At 37.3% G+C, this 21,231-nt stretch overlaps 2 protein-coding genes across 2 annotated transcripts in view; one reads left to right on the top strand and one right to left on the bottom strand.

Moving 5' to 3' along the window:
• The window catches only part of NOX4 (NADPH oxidase 4), a 361,705-nt gene that overhangs the window by 97,943 nt on the left and 242,531 nt on the right, over positions 1-21,231 (bottom strand). The window lies entirely within an intron of this gene.
• The window catches only part of TYR (tyrosinase), a 103,807-nt gene that overhangs the window by 37,310 nt on the left and 45,266 nt on the right, over positions 1-21,231 (top strand). The window contains exon 3 of the mRNA XM_035009411.1: positions 7,885-8,032. Within this exon, the coding sequence (XP_034865302.1) occupies positions 7,885-8,032 (148 nt within the window). The remainder of the gene's footprint in view (positions 1-7,884; positions 8,033-21,231) is intronic.

Genomic DNA, 21,231 nt, shown 5'->3' with positions numbered 1-21,231 from the left:
AGCTGACACCATCTTTTCTCCACTCTTTACTCAAAGACATTAAGTTGGTACCTTGAAATTAACAATCGTGGGAATATTTACACCCTGAAAATTGACAGAGGTTACAAAACAACATATTCTGCCCCTGCCCCGCGTTTCCCTTCTAAGATATGGTTATTAATCTTTTGCTAACTCACTACTGGGAATGTCAAATGAGAAAATGTGCCTGAAAGTGCCTGAAAATTTTATAGTTGCAAACTATAAAATATAATGCAAACATGTTAAAATATTCATTATTGAAAGTCATAGATATATAGGGAATCTGTGACTTGTATATGAAAATATCACTAAATGATCTTGCTTAATTAAAAAGCAAGGCATAAGTAAGATAGTAGGACACATTTAAATCATTTGACTTGTATTTTATAGAATTGCCCTATTAAATCAAGCTGGAATGACAGAATGTTATATAGAACCTTTGCAGGGTGACTAACCATCTCTGTTTGCCTAGGATTATGGGGTTTCCCAGGACAAGGATTAGCTATATAATTTGCAAGGCCCAATGCAAAATGAAAATATGGAACACCTTGTTCAAAAATATTAAGAAATTCTAGATAGCAACAGCAGAGCATTAAACCAAGTATGGGCACTTCTGGGTGAGGAACACTCAGTTGCATGCTTATGAAACCTGTCCTACCTATGACACAGGATTTTCAGTGCTAAAACCAGAACAGCATGGGACAAAAGGGACTAAGATGGTTGGTTACTGTACTTTTGCTTTGAAAATAGTTAGCATTAGCATTAATATACCATCAAAGTTTTAGCGTACCCAGTGAAATATACCAAATGCACCAACTACTATCAATTCAGTCATACGTGAAGAACAGGGAAGAGAATAGAGCTTGAATAACACATTGTCTATAAAGATCTTTGCTTGTTTCAGTCTGTACAATTTGGTGAACTAAATGACTGTACTATGTGGTTCAACATTCCTGTCTTGCCAAACACACAAATCTAATCTTGGAATATAGAAAGCCATTATAAAATTTTACCTTAAAGTAAGTTTCAGACAAATTTTAAATGAAGAAATGGACAATTATCCTTGATGTATAAGATCATTTTATAGATGTGTCCATAAACTGGAGATAAGATCTAAGAAATGCTAAAAAAAATCACTGGATGATGTAAATTATATATGTGTTGTGTATTTATAACATGTATGTAAAGAAAATAATCACATATGTGTATGCACATACACAACACACACACACACTGAGGTTACTAACAGGAGAAATTAGTCTGATACTGAAAACAATAAATTTAAAGTGATGACACATGAAATAATTCTGTTGCTCTCTTTTATTGAGTTTATGGAGATGACTATGACTAATTATCCATAGTCTTTGTACAAGCAACGAAAATAATTAAAACAGTGGTTCTCAAGCTTTAGTGTGCTTTAGAATTGCCTGGAAGACTTGTTGATGTAAATGGTAAATCTCACTGATTTCTGATTCAATAGTTCTCTGGAGGGCTAGAGTATTTGCATTTCTGACAAATTTATAAGTTAATGCTGCTGGCTCTGGGGCCATATTTTTGAGAACCATGGAATTTGTTGAGCATTTGTGACCTTAACCATCCATCTAATAATTATATGGTAAGAAGCAATAACCCACCGCTACATTTGTTTCATTGCTCCATTCCCTGTTGTTGAAGGAATTTCCAGAGTCAAATTAAAAGTATTTTCTAATAAACATAAATGCTAATTAATTACATTTATGGCTGTAGAGCTAGTACTTTATTTGAGAAAGCTTGAAATTGGATTGAAAGTTAATGCTTCCATTATACCTAGGGACCTGCTTAGAGCCAAGGTCTTTTTTTTTTTTTTTTTTTTGATCTGCAATATTGTATTTCTGGTGCAAGTATTTTAAATTATAAACCTTTTTAAAGTACTCAGCCATCAAATACAACCCCTTAAATTCATTGTGTATAACCTTGTGGGGCTATGCTCTTCATAGTTCCTGAATTAAGTTGCACATTAGGAGACTAATTAGAGGGAATGTAGACAGGGGGCCTGACAGTCACTTTGCTTCAATTTTCAGATGCACTAACATACACTTGTCTATCTTTTTGCTTTCTTTTCTCCATTTATATCACTGAAACTCTAAGAAATATTAAAAGAGGTTTGAGATGTACTGAAAATAAAATTAAATCAAATAAATGTCCTCTGTTCTGAAGATTAAATACGTACTTTTTCACATTTCAAAATCTACTAGGCATGATGAAGTGTATCATCTATAACCCATCTTCCTAAAAAAAAGGAGCATACGGAACTAAATAAGATAATATGCGTAAAAATGCCCATTCAGTACCTGCCACATAGTAGTTGCTAAATTTTTTTAAACATCATTTTCAAGGGTACACGTCAGAACAGTTATCAGCATGAAAATATTTTATCTTTTTTTTTTTTTTTTAAGAGAGAGAGCATGAGTACGGAGGGAGCAGAGGAAGAAGGTGAGAGAGAATCTCGAGCAGGCTTTGCTCTGAGCATTGCTCAATCTCACAACCCTGAGATCGTGACCTGAGCTGAAGTCAAGAGTCCGAGGCTTAACTGACTGGGCCACCCGGGTGCCCCAACAAGAAAATATTTTAAGGCAGAAGTGTGTGGTGTGTGATTTTTAAAGGCAGAAGCATTTCTGGACTTCCAGAATATAGGAGGAGAAAATTTCAAGTGAAGGGAATAATACATTCAGAGGTAAAGTTTTTAAACTGTGAGCTCAGGTTTGGAGGATGGAAAGCAATTTATCCTAAATCAGTGAATTTCAACCCTGGTTGCACATTAGAATCACTTAGGTGTTTTTAAAACTCCAAGTGCCTGAGCACCACTCTATACCAATTAAATCTGAATCTCCAGGGGTTGGAGAGAGGCTTCAATATTAAAAAACAAACAAACAAACAGAAAAACTCTCCAGAGTACTATTGGGGAGGAAACAAAAGAGGAAAGCCATAGATTGACGAGCTGAAGTTTTGTATTGTTAGGATCAGCCAGAAACTGTGGTCATTAATTTCCCAGAGGAATGCAGCACGCAGACATGAAGGCCTAACCCAGAGTGCGTTGGGCAGCCCTCACTTCCCTTGCCGAAGAACTGGCAGCCATTTTGGTGTCTGCGACTGCAAACAAGGTCCCTGCTGGCTCACTGGACTTCCCATCCTGGGGAATCCTTGGACAAGAGTGCAGCAGTCACGCATTCTGCATCATGCTGTTAATACAAGTAAACAGCGAGCTCATAAGTTCACTTGATAGTCTACAGGAAAAAGAGGCTTCCGAGGTGAATCAGCAAGTCAGCACAGATACAACCCAACTGCAGTATACCAAAAATCACAGGTTTGAAACCAGTCAGAGCTATCTTCGATTCCCTGATTCCCTCCATGACTAGCTTGAATTTAGATGTGTTAAGTAATAGACGTGTTAACTTCTATATAAAATTAAGTTTTCTCATCTGTAAATTGGGACAATGATACTATTTATATTACAGGTAGCCCAGGGATTCAAATGAGATCAGGTACATAAGAGATATTTCAAGAGCTTGATGTATAAACTGTTTTTATTTGGAGCCTAGAATTTCCTTTTTGACCTGCTCTTCCAAAAGAGAATTAAAATCTCAGCAAGAGAACCTACTGATATTGGTGTAATCCTTTCTTATTTTTCCAAGGGGATTTAGCGGCCAAAAAGTGAATTGTGTGAAGTAAAATAGAAAATCTTTATTCATATTTTCATACTATTCACGTCCATGACATTTCCTCTATTTTTCTCTTAACAAGCAGCAGAGTAGAGCACTTTGAGGGTCCCTTAAGATTTTATGGAGAGAAATGTATCTTTCTATTCCCAGTCTCTGTAGAATGGGTTAAGTGAAGGATCTAAACATATTTTATATTTGGTTTTCTTTTAAATACAACGATTTGAGAGTCTCTGTCTTTGTGGAAAATCAAAGCAAAAGATTTGGTCCCTACTTCGAAGGCATTTCCATTCTATTTGAAGAAAGAAGATATGCACAGTTCATTTAAAAGAGTTAATATAAAAAGATTATCTATATTAATAATCTAGTACCTATCACAAAGAGGTCGGGTATTTGTTCAACCTGTATCTTTGAACTATTTCTGAGCATGTATCACAATAGTCTGACAAACTCTATGTGCCTCTTATTGAGATGTCCTTTCTTAATAACATTGGAGGCTTTCCCAGGTGCAGTATCTGGCAATTTAGCCAAAGAAGTGAGTAAAGAAATACTAAGCCTTGCTGAGATCAGTGATAGAAATGCAGTCCTACTTTCTAAGATCATCCTAACGTTGGATGAGGGCAAGCAGCAGGCAGGGTCTGTAGAGCAATGGAGTTTAGGAAGGGGAGAGGTGTCTGCTGATGGGATGGGTCCTGATGGTGGGTAGTTGTGGCAAAAGAGACTTTTCTGCAGTGGGAGTTCATCATATGCTTGGCTAGTAGCTTTCATGATGAGCACCCATTGATCAAATGCAATGAGCTGATAGAAATGGTAGGTACTACTCAGGAAGCATCTATTTTGTGCCAGATTCTGTCTCACACCTGCTATCAAAATTATTCCTCATCAGAATCCAGATGGGCATTAATTATTCCCTCTCTTACCAATGAAGAAACTGAGGCTCAAAAAAGATAGCTATCACCAAAAGCTGTATGTTTGGTGAGTAACAGAATTTAAAGTCAGGTCTGCAGAGCTCTAAAAATCTTTTCTCTATGGCAGTAACTTCAAACTGGGATAGACACACTACTGCAGGCTCACTAAGACTTTCTACAGGATACCTGGTACAGAATATGTCAAGGAAATTTATTTCCAGGTCCTCCTCCCAAGTATATTTTTCTTTTTCTTTTTCTTTTTTTTAATTTATTTATTTGACAGAGAGAGCAAGCGCACACAAGCAGGGCGAGAGGGAGAGGGAAAAGCAGGCTCCCCACTGAGCAGGGAGCCCGATGTTGGATTTCATCTCAGGACCCCGGGATCATGACCTGAGCCAAAGGCAGATGCTTAACCGAGTGAGCCACCCAGGCGCCCCCCAATTATATTTTTCTAAAATGAATCTTGAACGGGAAAGTTCCTGAAGGTTCTCCTTTTCCTCTGTCCCTTCCCCAATACTTTTCTTCTACTTTTCAGGAGAAAAGCCTTCCTCTCACATATCCCAAATCCATTCTCAACAGAGCACATTCTCTGAAGGGGTAAAAACTGAGAGGGTGCCAAACAAGTGGAGCATTAAAAATATTGGTGCCAGTGTTGTGAAAGGGCATGACTTTAATGACTAGGTGGCGAATAACTTGCGAGTCATGAGGTTTGTAAATAAATTAGTAATATATAAGATTGCTTTCATTAAAGAGTTCTTGACTGAGTTGTCAGCTGATGAAACACATTATTTTGATGCTGGATCAGTGAGTCATTTTTGGCATGTAACTACAAGAGAGTTCAAATAATTGAGATTACTATGAAAAATCTTTTATTCCACGTGGTTATTTTTGAGAACAAAGTTTTCTCAGGACCCAGATTTAGTTTTTGATATTTAGAATAAGATTTATGTTAAACTTTATCCCTTTGCAGCAATAAATAATATTAATCCTGGACATTAATTTTTAATTAACAATCTTTCACAATATTATTAAGAAATAAACTTTCAGTAAAATTTTACTTTTTTATATTTAATATTTTATAAAATGTTTTAATATATTTGTGTGATTTTGATAAGTTGTTTATGGCTAAAATATTTAGTGATAAATTAACCCAGATTAGATTAATGTTTCCATGAAATTTTTGAAAAGTAATTTTAAGTTTTATACCTATTTTCATTGCAGAAAATTTTTTTTAATCAAGCATAACTTGTATAATATTTAGGTATGTTTCTCTGGGAAAGTAGAATACAAATATGAGATAAAGTCAAAAAAGAAAACCTCATAAAATTTCAGATGATAATAGAGTTGTTTAAGTATTTTTGATATGGATGATCATGTATGAGGTGGATACATTTTTAAAAAGTGGTATTAAATTTTTAGTTTTACATTTATACTATTTGCAATATATCTGAAGTTATATCCTCTGAAAGTATTTACAGTTAGGATTAAAATAATCTGGATCTACTTAACAATATGTGAGAGCACATATAAAATGTGGTCTTAAAACTTTCATTTGGTGCTATCAAGGGTAAAAGCTTAAAGACCATTGCTGTACAGAAGTTTGTCTTCCATGATGCAGGATTTATTGCTACATAGGAAAGGCAGTAAACCATTGCATTCAAGAGCCTGAGCTCTAGAAGAAAACAAGCTTGTGTCCCAACCTTAATTTCTCTTATTTGTTTCTAAATCTTACACAAGTTACTTGACCTCTCTAAGCCCCCTTTTTCAAACTGATATAATGGAGATGATAAAGGTACCTAATTTGTAGGATCACTCTGAAGGGTATATGAAATTAATCATGTCAAGCTCTTAGAAAAATCCCTGCATATCATAAAGGCCTTATGTATATAATCACAAAAGTTTCATAGACGAGAGGGGAGAGAAGTGCATGTTCTTAGGCTAAGCTCCCAGTAGGAGCCAGGCTTAGCATGATCTCCTAGAATAAGCACAAAAAGCTCAAAAGAAGAGGGGGAAAAAATCACAAACTGAGGGGCAGGAATACTGAGCCACAATGGTGGAAGGGCACAAAGCATCGAATGTGGAAGTCAAGAGCTGCACCTTTAAAAATGAACAGGTTGACAACAAAATAATCCTGGTTGCATAAAATTAGCTAGACCTCCCCTGCCCAAATCATAGTGCCTTCACTGTGTGTATCCTACCTTTATTATTATTATCTTCCAGTTTCTGTATGATATTTCTAAATTCTGAAATTTAATAATATGCCTTTGGCCATATTCCCCCAACTAGGTTTGCTAAATGGACTTCTTTCTCTGGTTCTGAATCTGAGTTCTATTTATGTTTTATGTTTTGCCTGAATGAACTCTGAAATGCTATCTTCCTCTTCCTCTTCCCAGGGACTGTGTGAAAGAGAACGCAAAATAGCCAGAGCTCAGGTATTGACACTTAGTTGATCAAAGTTAAAATTCCAACTCTACCAACAACCTGTGTTGCCTAGGGGACTTCAACTTCTCTGAGCCTCAGTTTTCTCTTTTTCTCTTCTTTCCAGTGGAGATAAATAATTTTTAATTGACAGCGTTGCTGAAAAGGTTGGAGGACATATGTCACCAAAAGCGTTTAGCACAATTAATATTCAGAAAATAATAGCTTGTATTATCATTATTCTCCCACTATTAGTATTCCTGATGCAATGAAAGGAACCATTTAATGGAGTTCTGATTAATTTTGAAATAAATGGTTTGCAAACTCAAACACATTCTGACCTGATGTTCTCCAGGCTGTGATAGGGAAGGTCACAAATTTTCTGTTTTCTTTGGAACTAGAAACCAAAATTAAAAGCTACCACCAGAACTGGGAAACAAGGAGACATGTAACTGGCTGGAGAGATCTGCTCTAAGTGCCATTAAAGACTGAAGGGAGAGCGACCATGCTGATTAGTATAAAAAGGTCTTATTCCTTTGCAGTATCTAATGGAGAAATAATAGGCAGAAGCAACAGGAGGGAATACGATTGGCTCTACCTATTCCATCTGGTTAATCTGTCCACTGTACCCAGATTAACAGCTTTCAATTCCACCAAGATTTCTTAAATACTCAGTGGGCATCCAAAATGTAAGGAATCCCCACAGGGAATGAATTTTATTATAGATTTTTATTACTTGGAGTTAAGTGCTCGAGTGTAGTTGCAAACCAAATGAGATAATCATTGAGATTTTCAGTTATCGGTGCAAACTGATTTTTCCTTTCCGATCTTCTTGTTGCCAACAGGATTTGCTAGTCCACTTACTGGGATAGCAGATGCCTCTCAAAGCAGTATGCACAACGCCCTGCACATCTATATGAATGGGACAATGTCTCAGGTACAGGGGTCTGCCAACGACCCCATTTTTCTTCTTCACCATGCATTCGTTGACAGGTTGGTTGACACTTTTTCATAAATTATGTGCTTATTGATGTTAAATGTAGTGGGACTTTATTACATAAAAGCTAAGAAATTATGGTACAGTCTATTGTCTCAGATCAGGTACTTCCGGAAACAGACCCGAAACTAAGGATTTGGATGCAAATGTTTTAAGTGTTTTATTAAAGAGAAACCAGTAAGAGAATGGGTAAAGCATAGTAAGAAGGGGAAAAAAGCCAAATAAGAGTATGATTTCAGCTGAAGTCCCAGACTCAGCCAGATTTTGGCAGATGTGTGAATTACACCTAGTTTGTTTTGCCTTAAAACAAGGGAACTGAGTTTTTGTATTAACATATCAAATAGCCATTGGTTACAGGTTGCCCTGAGGTAGGAGCTATAAAGCTCCCAGGTACTAGTCCATTCCAGACCAGCTGTGTGGTGCTCCAGTGCCCAAGGGCAGTCTTCTGAATGTGGCAGGGCCCTGTGGCTGGGAATCAAGCATGTAGAATCAGAGAGGTGGGTGCACAGAGCTGGCACAAGGGATCCAAGGACATCTGGGCAGGACACAAATCTGCTACATCTCTCTTCAAAACATTTTCTTTCTCTCTGCCAATGTTATTATTATTTCTTCTTTTCCAATCTCAGACCCTCACAAAGAAGCAGATATGGTCTTTGATCTCAACCATCGGTCTGAGCGTTATATGATTAGCTCTCCAGACATGATGCACTATGGCCCAACCATCTTGTTTAAAGTGACTTAATTCTCCTGGAGCCTTTTTCACCCTTATTATCTCTCTTCCTCTTTGTTACATGTGCAATGCCTTATCCATAAAGGATTTAGACTTAATCATAGGTGATGATAGCAGAAGAGAAAGTACTTGGAGGAAGGTCAGCTGTCTGTTTCTGGAATTCTTCAAGAAGAGAGGAGAAGGTAAAGCATTGAATCATGACTGGTGATTGTAAGACTTTTTTTTTTTTGGTCCTCTCTTAGGTAATTTTCTCCATTGAATAAAAGGCACAGATTTATACTTGCCATTAAGATAATACTTTCCTTCTCTGTGGTAAATACAACAAGTTCTATTTTTTCTGTTTTAAAAATAAAGAAATTGACACTGAAAGTAAGTGTTTTACTCAAATTATCACCATTTCTAACTCATTCATTTCTGTAGGAACATGGACATGACATCAGATAAAAAAGTGACCTAGAAGATTATTAGGTAGATTGTTATTGTGCAGGACAGCTCTAATTTTATAGGAATTAAGTAACAGCCCAAGTTTCATTCAGTAATCAGTTTTTAAGAAAGTGTATAAGCACCAAAATTATGATATTAACATGACATCATAAGTACCTATACCCGTATAGAAAGGAGGGAGCAGGAGGTTTGGAAAAACATTTTACCAGAAAAGATAGATTGAGCTCTTTTTATGAAGTCATTTTTACATCCTATTGTCCTTGCTAACTCTTGGCATTTTTTGATCTTTAGTGTCCCATGAACTTTAAAGAATTCTAGATTTTCTAGACACCTTGATGCTCTAAGCAAGAAATCAGCACACTATGGCTTATAGGCCCAATCTGTCTCCTGCCTTATTTGTAAATAAGGATTGATTGGAAGCCAGCCACAGTCATTCATTGATGTCTTATCTGCGGCTGCTTTCACTCTATAAAGGCCAACCCCAGTAGTTGTGACTGAGGCCATATGGCCCACGAAGTGGGAAAGATTTAGTTGCTGGCCTTTTATAGAAAAAGTTTGCTGACCCCCGCCAAACCACAGAATTCCATATTTATATGCCAGAAGAGAGAAAAAAAAGTTGATCTTTAGCTAGCTTGCCTGCATCTGTCTTCATAGAAAATACTATACTTGAAATCAGTGTCTCGAGGCATGTTTGTTTTACAGAGATAGATCCATTACGCAGATATGTGGCTTTTAGGCCGCTCGGCCACTCTTTTTGTTGTTGTTGTTGTTGTTGTTGTTAATTTTTAGCTCAACAATTGTATTTTAAATAAAGAATAAATCTGAATTGGTACAAATGTTTACTTTAACTCTGCATTGCAGACACAACCTTTCGTTTCCTGCTGAAATATATAAAAGGTAAATTCAACATTCATATATTCAATAAATGTTTATTAAGGTCCTACCCTGTTCAGGGCACTGGACCACTTCTACTGGTCAAAAAAAGAAAACATAGCATATGGATTTGGCCTTCATCGGTACTGCAATCTGGATAGTTCAAAGTTGGGAGGTGCATATAAACAGGAATGTGCCACAAGATCCTAGAGAGGATTCTGCTCAATTTCTGAGTAGATACCTCTAAAGATGACATTCAGAAAGTCCATTTTAGTAGAAAGTTATTTATCGTACTGAGCTGAAATTTTCCTCCTTTTAATTTCTTCCCTTTCGCAAAGACAAGGGCAAAAAAAAAAAAAAAAAATTCTAATCCCTCTTCCACATGACAACCCTTTAAAAATATTTAAAGACAACTATCATGTCATGTTTATTTATTTTTTTATTTTATTTTATTATGTTATGTTAATCACCATACATTACATCAATAGTTTTTGATGTAGTGTTCCATGATTCATTGTTTGCGTATAACACCCAGTGCTCCATTCAGTATACACCCTCTTTAATACCCATCACCAGGCTAACCCATCTCCCTACCCCCATCCCCCCACTCCCTCCCCTCTAGAAAATTAAAATTTTCTACCCTCTTAGAATTCTCTGCTAATCCTATCTTACTATTAGATATCAGTATGGTTATTAAAATAACTGAAAAATAATAAACAAATGGCCAAGTAGTTTCTCACTCAGCCCACAGAGCCAAGCTGATGAAGATTCTGGGGATGGAGAGGGAGGAAAAAACACCATGATGAAGGATAGACACCCGTGGATTACCACTTGGAATACCTCTCAAGCCTCTTCTCATTCAGATGGCTGATTCACTGCCATTCAACTCTTCACAAATATATTTATTGAATACCCACTAGATGCTGAATATATTTGCCTACATATTCCACATTCCTTCCTGCCTCTATGCATTGCTTATACTAGTCTCCAAACCTGAAACATATTTTCCTTTAGTTATCTAATTTTTATACAATCTTTAAGACTAGTTTCAATTTTCACCTCCTACATGAAGTCTATCCAGACCATGCCTATCTGTAACCATCTCTCCCATCCAGAGTGTGCTGGAGCCAGCCCACAGTGGCTAGCAAGATCTAATATGGACATCTTTTCCCCACTTTGCTTTAGTGACCTCAAACTATAGTTTGAAATTAGCCATGGTGGGAGTATTTATACCATGAAATTGGCAAATGCTACAAATCCAGTCTGCAATTTAGGAAATTCAGAAAAGTAGAGAAAGGAACAAATTAACAAGAGAAGCCTTACTCCACCATTCCAATATACACTGAAGAATTGTATTTGCACATAATTCTGTACTTTTTTCCTACTTAATAATCTCAGATATATTTCCACATCTGTACATGTAGATCTACTTTCCTTTTGAAAGCTTTATAGAATTTCATCATCTATCAAGAGAATGAGAAGATAAGCCACAGACTGGGAGAAAATGATTGCAAAACACATACCTGATAAAGGACTTAATCCAAAATATAAAAGAACTCTTAACATTCAACAAGAAGAAAATGAATCCAATTAAAAAGTGAGTCAAAGTCCTTAATAGATACCTCACCAGAGAAGATATACAATGGCAAGTAAGCACATGAAAAGATACTCCACATCATGTCATCAGGGAAATGCAAATTAAAACAACAATATATACACCTATTAGGATGGCCCAAATCTGGAACACTGACACCACCAAATACTGGTGAGGATAGAGTGGGACAGGAGCTCTCAATCGTTGCTGGTGGAAATGCAAAATGATATGACCACTTTGGAAGATAGTTTGGCAGCTTTCTACAAAACTAAACCTACTCTTACCATATGATCCAGCAATTACGCTTCTTGGTATTTACCCAGAGGAGCTGAAAACATATGCCCACACAAATATCTGCACATGGAAGCTTACAGCAACCTTATTCATAATTGCCAAAACATGGAGGTAACCAAAATGTTCTTCAGTAGGTGAATGGATAAATAAACTGTGCTACATCCAGACAGTGGATTGTTCAGAGATAAAAAGAAATGAGCTATTAAGCCATAAAAAAATGGAAGAAACTTAAATATATGTTATTAAGTAAAATAAACCAATCTGAAGAGGTTACATATTGTAGAATTCCAACTCTATGATGTTCTGGAAAAGGCAAAACTATGGAGACTATAAAATGATCAGTGGTTGTCAGAGGTGAGAACAGGGGCAGATGAATAGGCAAAGCACAGAGGAGTTTTAAGGCACTGAAAATACACTCTATGATATTATAATGATGGATATAGGTTGTTATATAATTTTCTAAACCTGAAGAATGTATACCACCAAGAGTAAACCCATATGTAAACTATGGACTCTGGGAGGTAATGATGTGCCATTGTAGGGTCATCAGTTGTACTAAATGTATCATTCTGGGGAGGGATGTTGCTCATGGAGGAGGTGATGCATGTGTCAGGGCAGAAGGTAGATGGGAAATCTCTGTACCTTCCTCTTAATTTTGTTGTGAACCCAAAACTTCTCTGAAAAAAAGGAGAAGGCTATGGGCTAGTTAACATTTTAAATAACTGAAATTATGACATGACACCATTCTCTTGCTGTTTAATATCAGGCAACGCACCATTAGGACTCATAAATAGAAAGGTATCATGGACAGTCAGGGCATTGATGAATCTTAGGAACTTCCCATAAAGCATACAGTTTCTAAAAGACAATTAATAGTCATTTACTTATTATTAACATTAATATGAATATTAATAATAATGGATATTAATGTCATTTACTTATACAAATTTAACCTAAGGAAGTCTGAGTATCTCTTCCTCTTTGAGAACTTTTCCCATGTAACTCAACAATCGTAACTAAGAAATAAACCTACTTATCTCTCTCTCTCTTTTCATAAGATGAAAGAACAAAGTTTTGTGGTTTTTCCAGGAGCCCTCTAAGAAATCACAGAGAGTTTTAGGTGTAAAAGATATTCTAAAAGATTTATTTAACTTTTTCTATATTTAGGATCTGATGTGGGCAAGACGGAAATTAAAGAAGTTATCAGAGGAGAACTGAACACTTGATTAAGATGGGATTATAGGTGCCTGAAAAACAATATTTGGTTATATATTTAATCAAATTGTCAGTAAAACATTTTAAAATAAAAAAAGAAGGTAACATGATTATAAAGAATCTTAGTTCTTTTACAAGTGAGGAAAGAGAAACCTTTGTTCTTATTTCTTTTTTTTTTAAGTTTTCTTTTAAGATTTTATTTATTTATTTGACAGAGAGAAAGAGAGAGAGATCACAAGTAGGCAGGCAGGCAGGCAGAGGGAGAGGGAGAAGCAGGCTCCCCACTGAGCACGAAGCCAGACACAGGGCTCCATCCCAGGACGCTGGGATCATGACCTGAGCCAAAGGCAGATGCTTAACTGACTGAGCCACCCAGGCGCCTCCTGATTTTCTTTCTTAAATAGTCAGGAATATAATAAAGTCAACATAAAGTATAGGAAATTATTCTGGTTAGACACAGAATCTCTGCTATCCAGAAAGTAAAGCATAATCCTTCATATTGTAGGCAAAGGCAATAAGCAAAAAACTAAGGAAGTAAAGCCATCAAAATTGAAAACATTTTGCTAAGATTTTTAACAAATTTTGTAACTTTTTCAAACTTAGGTATTTTAAATCAGGTCAAATAAAATTTACTTTCCAAATTTTGTCTTTTATTAGCTCCTTCATATTATGGAACAAACTGACACTTTAAGACAGAGCTTAAGGGCTCCACAAGGTCAACACTAATTTCATTATAATATTAAGATACCATTAACATGCTATGTGTTCATCATTGCTCCCTTTAAATGAATCAATAAATGTGTAAAAAAAATTCCATTATATGGATGCACTTTAATTTAGTAATCACTTTTTAACAGGCATTTTGATTGTTTCTTGCTCTCTGTTTTTTTTTTTTTTGCTAGACAATGTGTGTATATACATATATGTATATACATATACCATATATATAATTTTGAACATTGTGAGTATAGCTAAAGAACAAATTCTTAACATTGGAATTGAAAGGTGAGAGGTTAAATACATTTAAAATTTGTAGGTATTCCTAAATTACCTTTCAAAAATGATTGTGCCAACTACATTACCACGAGTAGAGAATGAAAGTATTTCCTTCACCCTGTACCTTCACCTGCATGAGAGAGAGGTCATCAGCCTTATTAACCTCTGCTACTCTGAAAAGTAGAAAAATATCTATTTGAATTTCTCTATTTCCTCTACATATTATAGATTTTTTTTCTAAAATCTGTTATTTGTTGCTATTATATATATATATACATATATATATTTTTTGCCTTTTTATTACTAAAGTGTATAGACTCTTCATAATATTTTTAAAAGGAGGCCCTTTTATCATAAACATTACAAATATTTTCTGCATTTTAAAATTATCTTTTAAATTTTAATGGTATGTTTGTCACTTAAGAAGTTAATTGTTTTTATATTGCCTTTTTTATTCATTCTTTTGTTTGTGGCATCAGTGTGTTTACTTTCTTGTTCTGTGGTATTCTTATCTGTAAAAAAGAATGGATTGCTATAAAAGCTCCAAGGTCCTTTCTGGATTCTATAATATTCTGGATATTTTTTTTTAAGAAATGACAATAGAATGCATTAGCACAATTACAGGGCTTTCACAGGTTTCTTAGTGACAGTTTAAGCCTGTTTTTTAGTTATGATTAATAGGTAACTGACAAATAAGTCCAATTCATAGTTACATTTTTTTCCTCTGCCATTCAGAATAAGGTCTCACAAGGGACTCTTGCTGTTCTCAGGTTTGTTAAAAACAAAAAACAAAAAAACAACTTTTTGGCAAAAAGAGAAGGTTGAGTGATTACCCTAAAAGAAAGAATAGGTTGGGGTGTTATTTCTTCTTTTTCTCTAAGAAGACCAGATTTGGGGCATAAATCTGGCTAAAAATAGAGGGATTTGAGACTTTAAACCAATCTAACACTACAACACCCATCAAGCAAAGCCAATGTGTAAGCAATGGAAGTCGGAGTTTTTATGCTTATAGTTTTCTCTGGAAGGAAGAGGAGCATGGGTGCCTGCTGGATGGTGTATGTGGATAAATGTCAGAGCCAGAGAAAAGGAGCTTTGGAAATATTTCCCTTTCCTTGACACCTAATCACTCAAGAAGGACTCACATGGGCAAAAGCAAGCACACCTCTGCATGCATGCATGCATGCATTCATCTGTTAGTTCCACAATAAGTACCCTCTTTGTTTCGTGTGCTGTATTAGGCCATTAGGCTGCAGGAGTCACTAAATACCTAAAGCCACCCAGTCCAGATATGTGAATAGCTAAGTAACACAAAACAAGATGTCAAAGTCTTGAGTCAGAGTGGTTTAATAGGCTGGGGTATGTGAAAGAGCAGAAAAGAGCACCAAAATGTCAGGACCCCAGGAGCTGTCCTCTTCAACCCTTAGATCTGTAGCACCTGCCCCAAGCCCGGCACAGGGTGGCTAGTCAATGAACACTTGGGTCTCTTGTTTGGAATACTCTTATGACTGGTGGCTTTATGAAGAATGAGTTGGATTTTTGACTTGTGAATTTTGGTAGTAAAAACATTCGATGCATAGGGAACAAAATAAGAAAGGCACAGAAGCATGAGGTTAAAAAAAAACAAAAAACTTTTAGGAACGAGGCAAAAGTTAAAACATAGTAAGATGATAAGAACACGGGGGTGCCTGGGTGGTTCAGTCGGTTGGGCGGCTGCCTTCGGCTGGGGTCGTGATCCCAGGGTCCTGGGGTCGAGCCCCGCATCGGGCTCCCTGCTCCGTGGGAAGCCTGCTTCTCCCTCTCCCACTCCCCCTTCTTGTGTTCTCTCTCTGTCAAATAAATAAATAAAATCTTAAAAAAAAAAAAAAGATGCTAAGAACACAGCTAACTGGGCTTACTGTGCCCTGAATGCTAAGTGCCTCACGTGGCTTGACGGGCAGTCCTACCAGTGAAGGGCCATTTTCATCCTTAGCTGAGGGATGAATAGACTGAAGCACAGAGAGAAGTCATCTGTCAGGATACGAACCCGTGTCCTTAACCTGTACTATATGCTTCTTCATAAGGAATTTAGAGAGTTAGCAGAAGACGTGTATAGAGAGAGAAAGAATATTCTCTTCCCTCAACAGGGGAGCAGGGGCTGCCAGAAGAGGTGGTTATTTTGAGCACCAGCAGAGCAGCAGGATTAGTGCAGCAGGAGGGGACTCCAAAAACAAGTTGGTAAAAAAGAAATACTTAGCAAGCTCCAACTGGCGGGGGTGGGGGGGGCGGGGAGCAGCAGGGTGCAGGGGTGGGAAGGAGAAAAAAGACAAGGCTGAAAATGGAGTGGGGAGGTTTCCCATTGAGAGTGCCCAGAAGCTTAAGTTTTCACTGATTCTTAACCCCCCCTCTGAGGTGGGTGGGGCTCTCCATCAGCCTGACTAGGCAGGCCCGGGACTCAGGGGCGAAGGATGGTGGAGGTGGAGAAGGTGGTCCAGCACCCAGCCTCTAGGAGCTCGTGGTCTGGTCCCTGGATTATAAGTGGGGAAGAGAAGTGCTCTAGTGGATGAACCCTGACACCTGCAGTCAGAGGCCTGTGAGCATGTCCTGGCTTGTGATACTTGTGTGACCTTGGGAAGGTTGCCAAACCTCTCCCAGCCTTATTTTCCTCTTATAAAGTGGCATTAATAATACTGCCTTCCTCATAGGAATATCAGTTTACACTTTAAAAACTATAACACATTACACTGTGACTAGCTGTTGTAAAGGGAATAGAGTGTAAGGGACTTTTAAAAGCTCATACAGTGCTTTTGTTATTTATTTTCCATGTGTTCCTCAGTATAGATAACACCCCATCCTGTAGCCTGTCTCTTGAGTGCATGGGAATCCCAGCTAGGTACCAACGTGAAGCAGAATGTTCCAGGGATGGTAAGCCTGCCTCACAACACAGCTACAGATTAATTACATCTTTTGGAGAGACTTGTTGGCTGTATTTGGGCTGAGGCTTCCCCTCCACTCTACTCCCCAAGCATCCCTTAAGCCATCCTGCAAAGAAGGCTGCCCTGATCCACATGCCCATAAAGTGCCTTGCCAACTTGGCAGCCTAGAAATAGTCCAGGCAGAAGGCACGTCCCTGGAGCTTTAGGAATGACAGCAGATTGCTTGCCTGCTGGTGACTGCAAGGCTGAAGCTTGCTCAGAAAGGCAGAAATCCCAGGGTTATAAAAGGAGGTGAGTTCAGAAGCCAGAGAAATGTCTTAAGTCTGCTCTAGGAATCAGATGGAATGGCAGAGGAGGACCTGGCTGTTTCTTGGTATCTTTTCATATTGTTGGATTGTAACCAGCTTTCAAAATGTTCCCTGTTTGTTTTCTAAAGCAGGAGAATTAATTCCCTAGAACAGGGAGCAGCTATAACATCATAGTTATACTTACCCATATTCCCATGGCTAATTTTGTTGTTGCTGTTATTTTTCAATTGAGCTCTTATATCAGTAGGCTTTGGTTAGACCAATTGGAGGTTTTTCTCACTCTCTCCCAATAAGTCTTGAGCTCCTTGAAGACAGGGTCTATGTATTGACCACTCTAGCATCCAGCAGAGTCTAGCACCTAACACAGACTCTGGCACATAGCACACATTCATTAAATACTTATTAGACTAAAGTGTGGTATGATAATTCTAAGGCAGGCAGCCATCTGCTGGGCTATCAATAACATTTTGTGGTGGAGTAAAATATTAATCTAAGGGAATTGAATTGCACCCTATTAGCTGATGAAGAAGCCATGTACTATAATAACCTAAAGAATGTTCCTCCTACAATGTGGGACATCTCCCAACTCTTTGCGGGATTAATTTGTTTTAGTAGTAGGGGAATTAAATTGCTTAAAGTATTGATAACTTAAAAATTCTAAATGAAAGAGGATAAAGAAACATGAGTTGTCATCATTTTTGCTGAATTTTTAAATCTGAAAGAGAATGTCAAGATCAATCCAAACCCCTCGCTTTACAAATAAGGAAGCTGGGGACCAGAGATGGTGACCTGCTCAAGGACACAGTTTTCTGTGAAGTAGAGAGAAAAGTATTTCAAGGTCTTGTGGTGCCAAGCAGGAGATCTCAGAGACAGAATGGAATTTTTTAACATGACAGGGAGATATTTAACCAGGGAAGGCAGAAGCAGCGTGACTATAGGAAGGTCCTCACCATAATTATTTAGAGAGCCAAAGGTCAGAATGGCTGAAATAGCACCAAATATTAGGTCCAAGGGATGAAGAGGGCTATAAAATAAGTCAAAAAGCTGGAAATCAGGAGACTAGGAGGCAATGAATCATATGATTAAGATCACAGATTTTAGCAAAGACATACCTCATTTTGAATCCCAAGCCTGCTACATCTGGCTCCATGATTCCTGGCAAGCTGCTTATTGTCCCCTAAGCCTTCCCTTTCTCAGCCATAAAATTCTGCTAATATTAGTAGCTATCTGAAGTTGTAGCTTTGATAATTAATATATTTTTATAAAAGTATACAAAAGTTCTTAGTGCACAATTATAAGACAGACAAGGTCTTGCCATTAAGATGCTTGCATTCTAGAAGGGGAAAACACAAATAAACCAGGAAATAGAGAAATAAACACAAAATCCAATTAAGCACTATAATGTGATATAAAATATATATTTTATAAAGAATTACTTGGAAAATTTCCAATTTAGAGACTGGCTTCTCTGAGGAAATGAGCTATAAGTTAACACTGGACTCGTGAGGAGTCAGCCAGAAAATTCTTTTGGGAAAATATTTAAGGAAGTGAGAAGAACAATTCCAAAGGGACCATGGCAGGAAAGAGCTTGGCTTGTCTCAGGGAAACCAGCAAAACAAAAGATAGTGTTTACCATCTTGCATCCATAGGGAACCTGGTACAAGATGAGGTTAAAGACATCAGCAGAGATCAGCAGAGGCCTAAGAACAGTGGAAAGATTTTAAATGATTTTATCAGGGTAGTGCAATAATTTTAAGATGATTGATGTTTTCGAAAGTTATCCTGACTACTGTGATAAATGGATTGTTGGGGCCAGAACTTTAATAGGGACATAAATTGCTCTATTGCACTAGTCCAAACAAGAGATGATAGTGATGTCAACCAGTTGGTTGATGACAGAGTTTTTATGAATGAGACTGAGCCCACATGTATTTCAGAGATAAAGCCAACAGGATGTGTCACTGGACTAGATGATGATATAAATGTATCTAATACTAAAAAGAAAAAAAAAAGTGAAATCAAGATGACTCTTAGGATTAGGAGCGTTAGGGAAGACAAAGGGGCCATTACTGAAGTAGAAAAGACAAGGCAAGTAATGAATTTAGTAAAGAAAACAATCAAGAGTTCTCTCTTGGATATATTAGGGTCCTTTTTGGATATGGTGAGTGGAGTGGAGGGAGAACACCCTGGCTCTCAGAATAAATAGAGGAAAAGCCACAGTCTGGCAAACCCTATCAAAAGGATGAGTGGATACAGGTGAGTCAGCAAGGAAGGATGAGAATCACTGGTCAATGAGAGAGGAGAGCAACAAGGATAATAAGTCACAAAAGCCATGTAGGCAAAAAAATGAAGTGAAAAATGTATCTAGTGCTCTTAAGAGATTAATGCAGTGGGGAGAGAAAGAACCTATCAGGTCTGAAAACATTGGGGTAGTTGTGTCTCTGAGAGCAACAGTTATAGTAGAATAGCAGCATCAGGAGCCAGAGTAAGTGGGTTCTACACAACTCTTTTGAAAGCTTTTGACGAGAAAAGGAGCAGAGAGATGGGAAGCAGGGAAGGGGATAGGGGACCAAAGGAGAAATTGAAACTTCTTATTCCTTTTCAAAGAGAGAGGACATTGACGAATGTTTGTATGCCAGTGGAAATGAAAAACTACAGAGGAAGAGACATGTTAATGAGAGGGAAATTCTGCCAGAGAAAGCTTCTTGAGATTTGAGGTCCAAAGCCCAGTGGAGAGGTGGGCCTTTGCAATGACTAGGGATGGGTTTTCCTTTATGCTTGAATGGATATAAAATATAGGATGTAGATGCATGTGTACTTGTAAACTTGCTGTTGAAAAAATTAGGGTCTTCTGATTCAATTACTTCCATTTTCTCACTGAAATATGAGGGGAGGTCATCAGCTCTAAATGAGGTAGGAGCTGACTAAAAGAATAAAGATGGGAGAGGAAGAGTTTGTGGAAGGTTTAAGAAAAAATATTAAATAAATTATCTTTAACTTATGTCATTCAATATAGCAGCGGTCTGCTGAATTAAAGAAACATGCTAATTGGACAGTAGGAAAGAAATAAAACACAAGTTTCATTAATCTCGGCTCAATATTCTGCAAGCCATTTCCATTTACACTATCTTTCTTAATACTTAAAGTAGGTATTTATTATCCCCTTTTTAGAAGCTTGAAAACTGAGGTCAGAAAGACTAAATATTTCAGAGCTTCTAACTGATGGAAATAAGATTTTAAATTTAAAAATTTCATTAGTCTGATGTGAAAATCCCTATCTTTCAGTTCTATCATCATGCCAACGAGGAGGTCACTGTAATCATATCAGAAACATGATCTGTAGGGTGATAGATTAGTTTGCTAGGGCTGCCATGTACCATAGCACAAGAGAAATTTATTTTCCCACAATTATGGAGGCTAGAAGTCTGAGATCAAGGTATTGGCAAGGTTGGTTCCTCTCTCCTTGGCTTGCACATGTCCGTCTTCTCCCAGTATCTTCATATGGCCTTCCCCCACTACATGTCTGTGTTTGCATTTCCTCTTTTTATAGAATGGACACCAGTCATACTGGATAAGGACTAATGATCACATTTTAACTTAACTACCTCTTTAAAGACCCTATCTCGAAGTACCATCACATCCTGAGGTGCTTGGGATTAGGACTTCAACCTATAAAGGCAGCCAGGAGTGGTATAATTCAGCTCATAACAGATGGTGATGATGAGAGTCAAACTGTAGTAGAATGAAAACAAGATAGAAATTGAAAATGTCAAATGAGACCAAGCTTTTAAAATGTGATGACAAAATAAAATAGGACAGCAAATTGTTT

This window comes from Mirounga leonina, unplaced genomic scaffold (genome assembly GCF_011800145.1).
Source record: "Mirounga leonina isolate KUSES-001 unplaced genomic scaffold, KU_Mleo_1.0 Mir_153, whole genome shotgun sequence".
Lineage (NCBI taxonomy): Eukaryota > Metazoa > Chordata > Mammalia > Carnivora > Phocidae > Mirounga > Mirounga leonina.
Note: the sequence above shows the minus strand (reverse complement) of the source record. Positions and strands in the feature narration are given on the sequence as shown.